We start from the raw sequence: 14,657 nt of genomic DNA on the forward strand, positions 1-14,657 counted from the left end.
TCTACATTTATTATAGCTGCTAAAAGGTTAACAATGTTCACAACTTAAAAAAAAAAAGAAAAACAAACTTCCATCATCACAAGCATCTTCTAAGCTTTAGCATTGTCAATTTACATGGAACATGTAAAAATTCACTACAAGATTACCCAGGATAAAAACAAACCAAGATACAGTAAACACAACATGGAAGTAAGTTAAAATTTTCATTGATGCTTGTAGTCTTCACGAAGACACCCTGGAAACTAAAATAACAGAAAAGAAACTAGTAACTTTAACAAAGTAGTGTATTTGTGCAACATCATATGTACTGCATTTTCAATTGAGCCTGCAAAAGCAGGGCAGAGCAGGCCGGGGAATATGGGGGAACCCACCGGGGAGCCACACTAGAATCTTAGCACCAGTGCTGCTCGCTGGGCATCTCGACCCAAACAGAAGTTTGGTACAAGAAAGGCCGACTCCAGTTAACAGATAACTACCGTTATCCATGTCAGCAGTTTAAGACTCCCTCAAGAACCATTTCACATTTCTTTCCAAGAGTAGGTTATACTCCAACAAATTGCTTTCCAATGAACTGCAATCAGGACAGAATATAACCTGAGTCTTTTTCACATACGCCAAAATGATATTGGACCAGCAGTCTCAGTTCCAACCAAAACATTCCCAGAATAATGACTAGGGACCAGGTGGCTGAGAAAGTGGGACTGCCCCAATGTGGGAGGTCACACTCTGCATTACACTCTCCTAACTGTAAACAGAACTTTAACTAGTTGAAAGAATGAACGGGCTTCCAGAAAGTCAATATGGAAGAAGAGGTGAAGTGGCAACAATAGCATCAAAGGCTCTTGTGGATGAGCTGCAAAGAAAGAGCTACACTCATATTGAGGGAATACGAAAAATGTCTTCAGAGACCAATCACATTGCTTCCATAAAGTCACATTTGAAAACTGACCACAATGGATGAACATCCAATTCTAAAAGACCATTATTAATTCAATTAGTCAACACAATGGCCAATTAAGAAAAAGGTGCAGGGAATGCACCTCTGTAGTAAGGGTCTAGAAAAAGCCACATAAATTCTTGCTGTCCCCAGATTTCCTAAGGAAGCCTATGTTGAATATAACGTAGCTATGCAGCTACATGTTTTATTAAATTTTACTGAACGATGCACATTTATTCATTCATTCCTTAGGCCAAACTCTTCAGCATCTCCAAACCAAATCACAAAGGAAAAGTAAGAATTGTCTTTAGGTCTTGAATCAATACACACCAGTCTTGACACTTGAAACTTCTCTGTGTCAAAAGGCAAAGATATCTGCCGGTTGGCCGAACAAGTGGTACAGAACACGTTGCTTTGGCATTTGGATCGATTTCAAGAGAACATCTGGAAAAGAGGGTCCAGCTTGGTAAAATATTGTGGTATTACATTTCTGGGGGGCTGGGTTAGTGGTGTTACTGGTGGTCAAGGCAATAAAAGAAATCTGGTCATAACAGCTAGAAGGTGTTTTTGTCTTTTGCTTTGGAGAAGCAATGATTCCTTAACGACCCCAAAATGAAGACAGTTATCTCTTTTCTGTAACTCTCCAAGGAGAAGCAATTGCTCTCTGTCCTCTAGCTTTCCAGCTGAATAAGCGGGACAGCTGTAATAATTTACTGAAGAGGATCCCAAGTTGTCTTGCATTTTAACACTTGTTTAAAACTTCAGCGCTGACACTTTATCATCAAAGACTTAATTTCTGGTAGCTTAGGAATTCCGCATGTAGGTACAAGAAGTATGGTGATAGATGGATTAAGACTGTAGTTGTAGTCTTTTAAATAAGAAACAGATGTACTGGAAAGCCTAAAATAGGATTGGGATTTTTTTCCCCTTTCCCTCACAAGGACTGTAATAAAATAATCCTTTACCCATTGCTACACATGCAAAAAAGGGAAGAGTCTTTACTAGTTTTCAAAATACATCACAGAAAAGGCAATGGGCAGAACATAAAAGTGTATGGTTTTTATTTCTTTTTAACAACCGTGGCACAATCTGACTGAATTCTTAGGACCCTTGCCAACTGGGGAGAAGGAAGTTAAACAGTCTAATGGACTGTTCCCCACTGAACACAGGTATCTAAGACTAATGAAGAACCTTACTAGATCTAAGATACACTGAAAGGTTACAAGACTTGCCCACAGGTAAACACATTTGTCAAGTCCAAAGACTTCCATGTCTTCTGAAGAACCTCCAGACATTCTCCAGTGGACTCACTTGGGCATTCTAGTTTGCCTTCTACTGAAATTCAGAAAGGCAATTAGAAAGTGTAATTTGTAATCATTCCTGGCTTACATTTGTCTCATAAGCAAAGGAGAGGTTTACTGACAGAGCTTCTGGAGGCCAATCGATGTTCAATCATATCAGAAACAACTATATATATTTAGCCCACAGGATAGGAAATCTGAGAATTGGGCTCTTCGATATTTTAAATTTTATTTTAGTGCTACCTTCTGTTAGGACAACATGAAACTGGCTTGGTTCATTTCTGTTTCCACGAGGAGCAAAAAAGGAAACTATAAAAAGACTTGTGGTTACAAGTGCTTAAAACAAAGGTTAAAAAGCAAGTGCAAAAGATTCTGGAAATTTAGGGGTTTTCCCCCAAAAAAGAAAAAAACAATCTTTGCACCAAAGACAGAAATTTCTTTCATGTATATTCATTCACTATGCTCATCCAATATAGATGTACTGGCTTTGCTGATAATGCAGGTCAGCAAAAAAAGATTTCAAGATTAACCACTTTAGGGCTATATCTTTAATCAATGTTGTTCGGTTGTTCCTTGAAGACAACTGTTTTGTTCAAAGTCTGGCTGGGGAAAAAGTAGAGAAAAAGGAGGCATCTGAAAAAGAATAGGAAAATGAAATGGGGGAAAATGTCAGCACTAATTAAACTTGGACAAGGAAAATGTTTGGAATGTTCTTCTTCTGACTACTGAATTTCCTATATGGGCTTTGACGCAGGCTTTCTTCATCGGTGAGACCAAACCTTGGCAAAGCGACGGAATGAATTCTGCAAATCAAAAGGAGTCTCTTCCAGGTAAGCTGCCACCCAGACTGTCAGCCTATGCAGCAAGTGCAAGGCTAATCCTGAAGCTTGGCAAACTAGTAGGTGGGTAACATTAACTTCTGAGTTCACTGTGCCAAAGAAAATCCCTTTGCACATTGCCGAAGTGAATTAAAAATCACCAGAAAGCCTGTGGGCAGCAGCTTTGTAAAATATCAGCGTTTTCAGCCTGTAACACATTTCTTCTGCAAACCTAGAGGGTAAGAAGTTGGATAGATCTGCATTCTGACGACTTGGTTTTTTTATAAGACCGAATTCTTAGGGTTTTGCTGTTATTGTTGTTGTTTTTAAAAATGTTTTAACATTTCAGAATTTTTTTTTCCAAAACTAGAATTTCAGTGTAGGCAGGAATTCATGAAATGAACATTCCCAGGCACATACCTATTTACTTGCTCGTTTCTGCCTGTACATTTGTATCATTCTTTGACGGAAAACATCAAATGTATCTTCATTATTTTCTTCCCCTTCAACACCCAAGCCCTCCCCTTCAGAGGTAGTTCCCCTATGGGAGTAAAATGGACAATTAGTATAGGACTCTGCTTTTTTTTCAACTACATGACTAAGCACAGAAAATAATTTAAAAATTATCAAACATGTATAGATAATCAAGCGTATGGTAAACTGTCTTTGAGGAGGATATGTGGTGTGACATTAAAAAAGTTACAGAGAAAAACAAAATGTACTTACCTTATTCACAACTGTACTTACCTATTTGTAGGAGATCCTTGGAAATCCCTTGTTTATACTGTAGGAATTTAGTGTAGACCTAATGTGGCAGGTCTCAAACTCATTTTTTAATTAAATGCTTGCTAGATACAATGGGCCCTTGAAAGTTACTTGAGATATCTCTGATAACCCCCCTACAAATGAAAAGGGGTTCTAGGTTTTAATCCTGGGCTCAGTTTTGCATGTCCTGGCATTTAAAATCAGCAAATGTTACCGAAATTACAAGGATTAAGAAAATAGTTAAATTAACTGTTAAATGGCTTGGATGGTCCAAATCATTGGCTGAACTTCTAAACTATACATTTATGGAGACCATGTGACTTTAATTTGGCTTTTACTTAAAAAAAATAAGACAAGGTCCTGAAACCTAAAATTCTTAATTCAGGTATGAGATAGAAATACCCTCATCTAAAGATGAGGAAACTGAGGCCCGGTGACTTGTCCAAGGTCATATAGTAGTAAGTAGCCTGGGTTGCCGGGGATAACAAAACAACCCCATTATCTTTTTCTTTATTTGGGGTCAGCTTTATAAATATCTCTGACTATGAGAGATGAGGAGTATATGAGCCCACTTTAAAAAGAGCAAGAACCAGGACATTAAAAATGTCATAAAATGCTATCATTATGAGGTGGAAGCTGGAACTCTCCTGACATTAAACAATGAATATGCTGCTCCTTGGAAGCAGGCTTCCCATTTCTTTTCTCCTAAGACTTTCAAACTTCGATGAGGACAATCACAAAAAGGAACTCATTTTCATGGTCTTACTTTTTGACAGCTGCTAAGCACTTCAGATAACTTTATGTCATTTCAGCCTCACCACTGCTCTCAAGGATCAGTGGAACAAGTATTTTCCTCAATTTACAGATGACGAGACAGAAGCTTTGGATGGTAAAGTGACTTGCCCAAGGTAATACAGAGTGCGGACTGCTACACAGCCCCAGCCCTGGGCTCTTCCTTACCAAGCCACACTCTCCAAGCTCAGCCCGCCTTCTGGGGCTGACTCTTAAACCTCCTTCTCCTGCTCTCTCCAGTGGCAGCATGCCTGCCCCTATTATTTTACAGTTCTTGGATTTCTGAACTCGTTACCATTACATACACTTTTACAGGCTCCTTAACTCCTTTCCCACGTGAGCCCAGGCCACATCCCTCCTTCCAGCCCATCTTCTGAAGCATTTGAAAACCCACATTCCTGTCAGTCAGTTTCTGCTGAGCAAATTCCAAGTCTTTGTGTTTCTGAAGAGAGAAAGAAAAAAGTTAAATCTTTCTGAATTACAACGTGTTTCACTTCTTCAACAAGCCTTTCCTAAGTGCTTCCTATGAGCTGAGCAGAGAGCATGATGCTAGGCACTGAGGGAGACGACGATACAGGAATATCAGGACAACGTGTATAGGCAGAATAAGTGCAGGCTTAATGGGTCGGGAGGCCTCAGATCAAACCCAGACTCGACTACTCACTAATTGTATGACCTTGGGTAAGTCTTCTCTCTAAACTAGCTTCTTCATCTGTAAAAGTGAAAATAATACCAAGCACTACCTGTCTCACAGGGATTTTGTGAGCAAGGTGCTTTATAAACCTGCAAGTGGGACAGAATTGTGAGTTATTCCATTCCCTATGAGAGTCACAGTTGAAGGAAATGAACAAAGAATTTTCAAAAAAAAGAAAGAACTACAAAATACAGTTTTGAAATTTTAAAACAACATATAGAGAACCTGGAAGAGCTAAAAAGCCAAAGAGCTAAAAAGATGCAACACCAAAAATGCTTGGCCCTGGATGCTAAGAATTTTGTCAGAAGTGCCCAAAGTCAGCAACTGAGTGACATAGGAAATTGAGCAGTAAACAAACCTAAAGTCGAGAAGACCTGAGTACTACCTCAGTACCAGACACTTAATTGCTGGGTGACCTGGACAAGTCAATGAACTTCTCTGTGCCTCAGTTACCTCATCTGTAAAATGAGGGAGGGGGTTGGACTCGATTCTATGAGAATGACCCAGGGCTGGCAAGGAAAACTAAGGACAACAAAGGGATTTTTAAAAAGTTGTACTGGGGAGGGAAGAAGGAGGATAAACAGAAGGATAGGACAGTTGCTCCACATCAATGGGACGATCACTAATGAGGAATAATACCAGAACAGGTCACTTCTTATTTTGCTTGTTTTCTCTCATTGGACTGGAAAGGAGAGAACAAAAGTGGCTAACAGGGAGCTGACTGATAACCAAGGAAGCAGGAAGAGGAAGATCAGCTGCCCCTCATCAAGTTTAAGTCCCCTGGTCCAGAGGAACTGGTCCTCAGGTACTGAAGGAAGTGGAAAATAGGATTGCTGAACCAGTTCAAAAACTGTGAAGAAAAGGAGGGGCCTCAGGGCTAGAGGAAGACAAATGTTTGTATACTTTTGAAAATCAGGGCGGAGCAGCATCCCTGCTATCCTGCCTGCTACTAGAATCCTTGGGACAAGCCTAGAGAAGATGGGCTTATATGCCAAGGTTGTTATTCTATCCACCTGTACAGTTCTCTGTGGAACACTAAGTATCAAAGAATAGGAGAAGAGCAATGGAGCCCAGGACCACATCTCTCCGAACCTCATTGAAAAAGATGAGGTGGCAATGATAATAACATTTAACATTGATATAGTGCTCATTTGATCCTTCCATTAACCCTGTGAGGTAAGTGCTCGGAGAGGTTATGTGATTTGCCCGTGATCTCACAGCTACTAAATGTCTGAGGTGGGATTTGAACTCAGGTCCCCATGACTCCAAATTCAGCACTCTTTTCACTACACCACATACTTAGGTCCTGTAATTAGAAACCAAAAAGACTGTGAGAGTTTGGAAGGATGGCCTGAAATTCGCTAGAGAAAAATAGGAAGTCTTGTTATTTGGGTTCAGAAAACTAACGGCACAACTATAGGATATTAGAGAGATGTGGGCAGACAGAAGTTCGTTGGAAAAAGAAACTTGGAGCCTTATGAGTTTCTCGACCAGAACCATGAGGCCCTGAAGCCTTCTGGGAGCACCAGTGACTGCAGGGCTGAGCCAGTTAGCAGGCTGCTTCCTGGCTACACACCAGCTGCAGCATTGTAGGCATGCAGGGAGGCACCTTTCCCATCTCATTTAAAATCTCTGTGCTCACCATGGAATAGTACAGCACGGTGAAGCTGCAGTGTGCTTGGCTAACTCCAACAAAGTCTACCATGACATGGAGATGGCCCTGCTTCTCAAATGTTACAGAAGCAGCTCCTGCTAAACTGAGAGGGCTTAGGTTATGGCCCAGTGGCTATTTATATATCGTCTGAGGCCCAGCCAAGCTAAGGGTGGAGAGGCTCATCAACAGTTTGGGCACAGGTGGTTGAAAATTCTTTTGGTCATGACAGCTCTCTGAAGACATTTACTAAATGATAGAGGGACAGTGATCTACAGTGGTGGGGTAAGGGGAGAGGACACATACTGATGAAGTCACAGATCCTTTAATTGTTGAACTAGTGAACATATGCTTTAGAAACTCAGTGTGCTTGGTAGCTCCTAAGCTTTAGGCACAGCAGTTGGTTTTTTCCCCCCATGATGATTCTAAATGATTTGAATGTCTTCTTATGGAGAATCACCAGACATGTAACACTCCAATTTCTTTATGTCTGTATCATGTGATTTTTTTTTTGGTGGGGGGTGGCTAGACCTGAATTCTAAAGATAAAGGTAATTCCACTGAGCAAACTCTTTCTACCTTGTAATTACTCTTAAATTTATAATCTTAGAGACTTGCCCAGGGAATTGAGAGATTAAGGGACTTGACCATAGACATGCAGCCATAAATGTAAAATTTGAATCCAGGTCTTCCCGATCCCAAGGCCAATTCTCTATCTAGTACTCCAGAGACATATCATCTCTCTCTCTCTCTCTCTCTCTCTCTCTCTCTCACACACACACACACACACCTCAGTATGCAACATCACAGTACTTCAAAAAAGATCTATGATTTTATCAGTTTTGAGTATTTCCAGCAACAAAGCAAACTGTAACTCTTAGACTGACTCATGAGTTTTTGGAGTCAAAAAGTTCCTGGCAAGCCAACATTTTGTGTTGAGGTTCTACAGACTTAACTAGACTGGCCCCATAATCCAAACTGGCTTTCCTTCTGGCTTGATAGGAACGGAAGAGCTTGTGTTCTGCTGGGGCAGACTCCAAGAACCCTGAGTCATCACCAAACCACAACGAGGCATCTGTGGAGCACTTCAGTGATGTTGTCATCTTTTTTTTTTTTTTAAATACATTGTTCTTATAAAACAGCTCTTTCTTAAACAGGAAGGAAAACAGAAACCTGTTCAATTAACAGCTGATTGAAATGTGAATTTTCCAAACTGTGAATGGATGCATCATTGTTGAGGGTTTCATGCTGGCAGAACCTCACCTTCTTCTTGGACACAGGGCGTCCCCGGGGCCTGTCATAAGCAATTCGCACAGGTTCATGAACTATAAGACCAAAAAATAGAATAAATAAATCAGAGGATAATCATCTTTTCTCCACGTTACTTACAGAGAAAATGGTTTAAGATATGTGCAAATTCTATACAGTACACAAAAGTACAAGTTTCCTGAGGGATGGGGTCAGGTCCTAATGACTTAGCACCTACCACATGGTTTTGTACAAGGCAGTAGGTGCTTAATAAATGAGATTTCTGATCCCTGGGGCTATGTGAACTACACCATAGCTCTGGAAGGCTGTGACATCAAAATACCAAAGATGCTGTTAATTAAACTTGCTTGGTTCTATCTAGTTACTACTTTTCACATTAAAGATTGAACTCTCAGACAGCTTCTCCAAAACAAGACAAGCTAGAATCCTTCTCTAGCATGGTCAAATAAAGCCAATCTTCAAAGCTGCTATCTAGAATCTCCAAGGCCCAAGGGACCCCAGAAGTCAAGTATCACAGCCAACCCCTGCCTAGGGCCCAGATCCTTCTACAACATCCCTAATAGGTGATCATGCAGAATCTGCTTTATGGCCTACAGTGATGGGAAACTCGCCCTCCAGAGACAGCCCAATTAATTTTTAGAAAGCTCCAATTGTTCAGATGCTCTTCCTTGTACTGAGTTGAAATTTGCCTTCCTTTAATTTCCACCCACCTTGGGACCCAAGAACAAACTGAAGCCCCCTTTAAGTGACAGACCCTTTGAATATTTGAAAATGAATTCAATCTTGATCCCTTGCCCCCAACCATACCACTCCTTTCTTTCCTAGGCTAAATATCCCTGATTCCTTTCAGTAAGCTTGTCAATGTCCTCCCTCAAATGTGGTGCCCACATACGTGCTAGATGTGCACCACTAAGTTTTAAGCTATCAGAACACACGGAATAATAAACACACTTAGCACCAAATGTGCCCCACATATATCTTCCTGATAATACGGCTCTTTAGGGCCTTGTGGTGCTTCAGTCATGCTGATCCTTCATCTTGTAGGCCTGCATCTGCACCTCTCAAGTAATTTATCTTGTACCATTTGTTGTATGCTACAGTTATCTGCGTTGGTGTCTTCTCCTGCTACCAGAGAGTGAGTTCCATGAGAGCAGGGATCATGTTTCATTTCAACTTTGAATTTCTCTTAGAACCTAGCTCTATAAATAGAAGGCACTTAAATCTTTGTTCAACTAATGATCACTACTATATATGTGTCACGATGTCAAATTAAGAGAATGCCAAATCACAGAGTTTAAAGTTTGACATTTTCATGATCAATGGTCTGGCCACAGTGCCATTAAGACATCTTAGAATCCACCCACAGATTAGTAACTAAGGAGAATTTCAGTTGGGTTCAACATAACATACCATAAACCAGAGAACAGCTGTAGGTAATCCCTACAAACTCAACGTGCAAAAACCTGAGTTTATTAAAGAGAAAATAGAAAGTGATTATTCCTGTAATGCAAAGGTTTTTGCTTTATATAATTAATCTACAAAGTGCCTTTAAATTGGGTGTTTTCCTAGTGCATTTAAAATATGGTTCAATTTACAAGAATTTAATTTCACAAACAACTTTAATTTCACAAACAACTTTTCAGTAATAAAGCAAGGTACAAGTGTACTGTGTCACTTTATCATTAGGTAGAGTCCTGGAGTTAACAACATCATTCTCATGGACTAAATGGGAACACCTTGCTGGAGAGACAAATGCAAAGACACATCAGGTACCTTTAGGTTCCTCTATAAGACACACCCTCTTGGGAGCCGGGATCATGCCAACTTTTAATGATTTGCTGCTGATTCTCTTTCGAGGGAAACAGGCACTCGAAGCAGAGGACTGTGACAGAGCTGCTAAACTGGCACCATTGCCCTCCGCTCCTGTGTTCTGTGCCTCCTCGGAGGGGATCCCCTCTGAATGAGATGCTCTACCAGTTTCTTCTCCAATTCTAGAGGACATTTCTTGAGCTGAGGTGCCATCTTCTGTACCTTCTTCCTCAGGCCCCAATTCTAACTCTAGTTCAGTCTCCTGTTGAGAATGATCTCCCTCAAGCTCCTCTTCCTCTGGCTCCTCTTCTTCCCCATGATCTGAAGCCTTCCCTGATTTCAGACCCTCTCCTGCTTTGAGGTTTAGTGGGGTTTTTGTGAAATTAATGGAAGGGCATAATTCATACACTTTCATTCTATAAAACTTGAAGGCAGGACTATTTTGGTCATGTAGAAACCTGGGTTGAGAATGAAATTGAAATTCCATCAGTTAAGTTAAAGAATGTCTTTGGAAATAACTTATTGAAGAACAAAGGAATGGCATTCCTTTGGTGGCATGTATGCTGAAATATGTCTGGGAAAGATTAGAGGCTGCAGGGGTAGACTAAATGAAGAAATAGGTCTGATCAATGAAGGAAAGGGTGGTGTAATAAATAGAATAATGCACTTGGTAAGACTCAGCTCTTGTCATACACTGCTTGGGAGACCTTGGGCAAGTCACTTAACCTCTAGTTTTTCCATTTGTTAAATGAGGGGAGTGAATTAGGATGACCCCTAAGGTCCTTTTCAGCTTTATCATTCTGCAATTTTGAGAAGAGTCAATGACTGTGATAAATAAACCAATCCCCCAAAGTCTAATTTTATCCCACTGTGAATAGAGTGCCAATATTCTGAAAAAGAAAAAAAGAGAGAAAAGAAAAATCCTTCATTTTCCACTTATCTTCACAATTGTTCATCCATCCTTCTGTGTAAGACACAGAACTAAAGAAGTACAATGAGATGTTTGAAACATGCTTTCCCAAATATCTGCATATCTCTATTTCTATCTTGGCCCTTTATGTTTTAGAAACTGTGCTCCTAGAGAATAGGAAGTATATTATTTTAGACAGAATCACAGAATGACAGAGCTACAAGGGACCTCATGGATCATTTAGACCAACACCTTCATTTTATAGGAGAAAACTGAGGCCCAGAGAGGGAAGTCACAGGTTGGGAAATGAGGTAACCAAGCTTGTTACCTCTATTGTCTAAAAGGTCACAGAGTTATCAGGCCCTGAATCAAGGCTCAAGAAGCCATCATATGAATGAATTTTATTCCACTGACCTTAAGACATTCTGGCTTCCCAGAAGCCTTTTGTTGTTGTTGTTTCTTCTTATATTCTGGATAGTTAAGCCTCTGGAATAAGAGACTTCTAGGTAGTGAGCTATTACTATACAGTTTTAGGGTGCTATTTTATGCTTTTGCTTCCAAAGCCACTTTATATGATCCTCATAAACATACTGCAAGGCAAGGAAGGCTGCTACCGCTATCCCCCTTTCATAGATAAGAAAACTGTAGGACCAAAAAGTGAAATGACTTAGAACTCAAGTCTCTTGATCCCTCAATTCCATGACCTGTGCTTCTTGTACAAGCTGAGGAAGGCCCTGGACTTGGAATCAGAATCCTTGGGTTCAAGGCTTGCCGCCAATACTAATTAGCTGGGGAGCTATGGAAAAGTCCCCAATGCTATGAGCTTGTCTCCTCATCAGCAACATAAAACACTAGCCACTTAACAGAGTTCTTGTGAAGAAAGTACTTTGTAAGCTATAGAGCATTACAGAAATGTCAACTGTCATTACTTCTAATTCCTCTCAGGTTTTTTGCATAATAAAGGCAATGAAATCATTTATCAATTAGACAGGAAACATGGTGAATAGAAACATCTGCCTGAAAGTGCGTTGTAAACCTTAACACCCTATACAAATGTAAGTTACCATCACTGTTGTCCCCCTCCTCGTTCTCCCCACCACACTGTCACTGATGAGCAATTGGCATGTCTGGTACATTATGTTCAGCGACTAAGGCAAACCCAGTATAAAGGGAAAAGTGCTGGACTGGGAATGAAATGAAAAGACTGAGCAGATGTGGAATCAGTTCCCGACTCTGCCACTTGGTTGTGTGACCTTTGGCAAGTCATTTCACCTCTGAGCCTCAGTTTCTGCACCTGCAAGATGAAGGGAGGTGGACTAGATGGCCTCTGAGGTTAACTTTCTTAGCATTAACATTCTGGGGTCCTAGAAAGGCCGACTGACATCATGACAGTAGTGTCACGTGCATGGCCTTCAATGCACAAAATTATATGGAAGAGATGCCAGTGACTGTCGTTCCATCCCAACCATGCACAATCGACAATCAGCTGCTGCACAGTGACAATGCTACACGGAGTCAGTGCTTACGTACCCTTTATAGTCTAGTCGTCAAAGAGTCACCACAGTGGCTCAGAACCTGGAATGATAATAACAGTAGCAGACCACATTCCCTCAAAGGAGGAAGGCATTAAAAGTCAGCTCCTAAGTTTACAGATGAGCAAGGTGAGGCAGGACTTGACCTCTGTCCTGGAGTTATATTGAAAATAGAGCTTATAAGGTAAGCCCAGATTTGATGAATTCCAAGCCGAATGCTATTCCCACAACATCATGTTGCCTCTGAAAGATTACTTTAAACTCCATTCAGTATAGAGGGAAAATGAAGCAAGCCCATTCCACAGATCATTCATACAAAGGGACCTGAACTATGGGAGACCCAAAAGGGCCTTTGGGAAAGGCCGTCTTACTTAGAAGATGACCCCACAATGTGGACCTCAAGGATGCAATTTTAGGAAGGTTTCTCAATGTATCTCATTAGGCTAGAATCAAGAAGATAGAGCAGTTACTTACCACAGATCTGGATTGTCTGCGCTGTTTTCTATACTAAATTGTTCAATTTCTGGTCCCACCTGAGCAACAAATTTAGCTAGTTTCTCAGCAGTGTCCATTGTCTTAGCATCAACTGCAAAATGCAAAACCATTATCACATATTAGTTCTGAATTCAGAGAATGCTAAGAATGTCAGGGATAGAAAAGTCCTTAAATATATATAATACTAGAGCTGGGAGAGACCTTAGAGGTAATCCAGTTAAGGGATTCAAAGGCCAACAGCTCTTTTGCTACATATTGCACATTTTTAGCCAAAATAAATAATCAGCACCTACTAAGTGTACTTTGCTTTAGTCTCTGTGCAAGACCCTCTGTTAGAGGCTGGAGATAAAAAGGGCAAAACCCAAACAGTTTGAGAGCTCCAAGAGTTTAAATTCTAATAGGGACAAGGGAGCTTCCTATTTTTGCAGAAATGAAGGGAAGAGAACATGAATGAGGACAAGGGGCACAATGGAAACATCATTGGCTTTAGAGTCAGAGAACCTGGCTCTGAATATCAGCACTGGTATGACCCTGGGCAAATTACTTTGGCTATCTGGACCTGTCTCCACAGAGGGTCAGGCTCGATGACCTAGGTCTTTCTAGCTCTATGAGTCTATATCTATGGCTTCATTTCCTGGGCAAACCACAGGGAATTGTTGGTCTCCTTTCTAGCATCAAAGCATAGGAGCTCAGGACCAGAACTCCCTTTCTTCCAACCGTCCCATTGGGTGGTCCCCAACTGAAAGTGCCCCCATTGGAGCATCCTCTCCTAAGAATCATGATTTCACAACCTCAACTCAGGGCCTGACAGCTCTGCTTTTTTCTTTTACTCTTCCCACTGATCCCATACCTCATTCCCTACAGACTTCCCGCTATTCAAGGTGACAATTAGCCTGCAAATTCATTGTAGTAAGGTACTAAGAGAAGGCTATAGTACCCGCTCAGGGATCTTGCCTTGGTGCTCAGGGCATCTATGCATCCTAACAAGGATCTTCTAGAGAAAATGAATAAATTTTATAAATACATTTAAAAAAAAATAAACAGGGCAGCTAGGTAGTGCAGTGGATAAAGCACTGGCCCTGGATTCAGGAGGACCTGAGTTCAAATCCGGCCTCAGACACTTGACACTTACTAGCTGTGTGACCCTGGGCAAGTCACTTAACCCTCACTGCCCAGCAAAAAAAAAAAAAAAAGTTAAATAAACCAGTATTCTAAAAATATTTTGAGAAGACCTCTTCTTCCTTTAGAAATGGTTGAGCCCTGATCTAGTCTAACCTCTCAATGAGTCTTCTTTATGGCACCCATGACTGGATGACCTCTAGAGTCCTTGCCATTTTTATTTTTGGTTTTTTTTGTTTTTTGTTTTTTGCAGGGCAATGAGGGTTAAGTGCCTTGCCCAGGGTCACACAGCTAGTAAGTGTTAAGTGTCTGAGGCTGGATTTGAACTCAGGTACTCCTGAATCCAGGGCCAGCTCTTTAACCACTGCGCCATCTAACTGCCCCCCTTGCCATTTTTAAATCATACGATCCATTAAGTGATGATCTAACGTCTACTCAAAATATCCAGTGACAGGGAACTCAGTGAGTTCCTTGAGAACAGGGACCGTCTTTTGCCTTTCCTTGTATATTGCCAGTGGTTAGCACCATGCCTGGCATATAGTAGGTGCTTAATAAATGCTTGCTGA

At 40.9% G+C, this 14,657-nt stretch overlaps 1 protein-coding gene across 4 annotated transcripts in view; it reads right to left on the reverse strand.

Moving 5' to 3' along the window:
* SUGP2 (SURP and G-patch domain containing 2) overlaps positions 1 to 14,657 on the reverse strand; it is a 27,025-nt gene continuing 12,368 nt past the window's right edge. For 2 of the 4 annotated variants that reach the window (XM_043982615.1, XM_043982604.1), the window contains exons 6-11: positions 12,952 to 13,063; positions 10,000 to 10,493; positions 8,221 to 8,282; positions 4,919 to 5,055; positions 3,477 to 3,597; positions 1 to 3,288 (exon numbers count right to left, since the gene is read on the reverse strand). In XM_043982615.1, coding sequence (XP_043838550.1) covers positions 3,477 to 3,597; positions 4,919 to 5,055; positions 8,221 to 8,282; positions 10,000 to 10,493; positions 12,952 to 13,063 — 926 coding nt within the window. In that variant the 3' untranslated portion in view covers positions 1 to 3,288. The remainder of the gene's footprint in view (positions 3,289 to 3,476; positions 3,598 to 4,918; positions 5,056 to 8,220; positions 8,283 to 9,999; positions 10,494 to 12,951; positions 13,064 to 14,657) is intronic. The other 2 variants (XM_043982631.1, XM_043982623.1) reach the window with 2 other exon arrangements.

This window comes from Dromiciops gliroides, chromosome 1 (assembly GCF_019393635.1).
Source record: "Dromiciops gliroides isolate mDroGli1 chromosome 1, mDroGli1.pri, whole genome shotgun sequence".
NCBI lineage: Eukaryota > Metazoa > Chordata > Mammalia > Microbiotheria > Microbiotheriidae > Dromiciops > Dromiciops gliroides.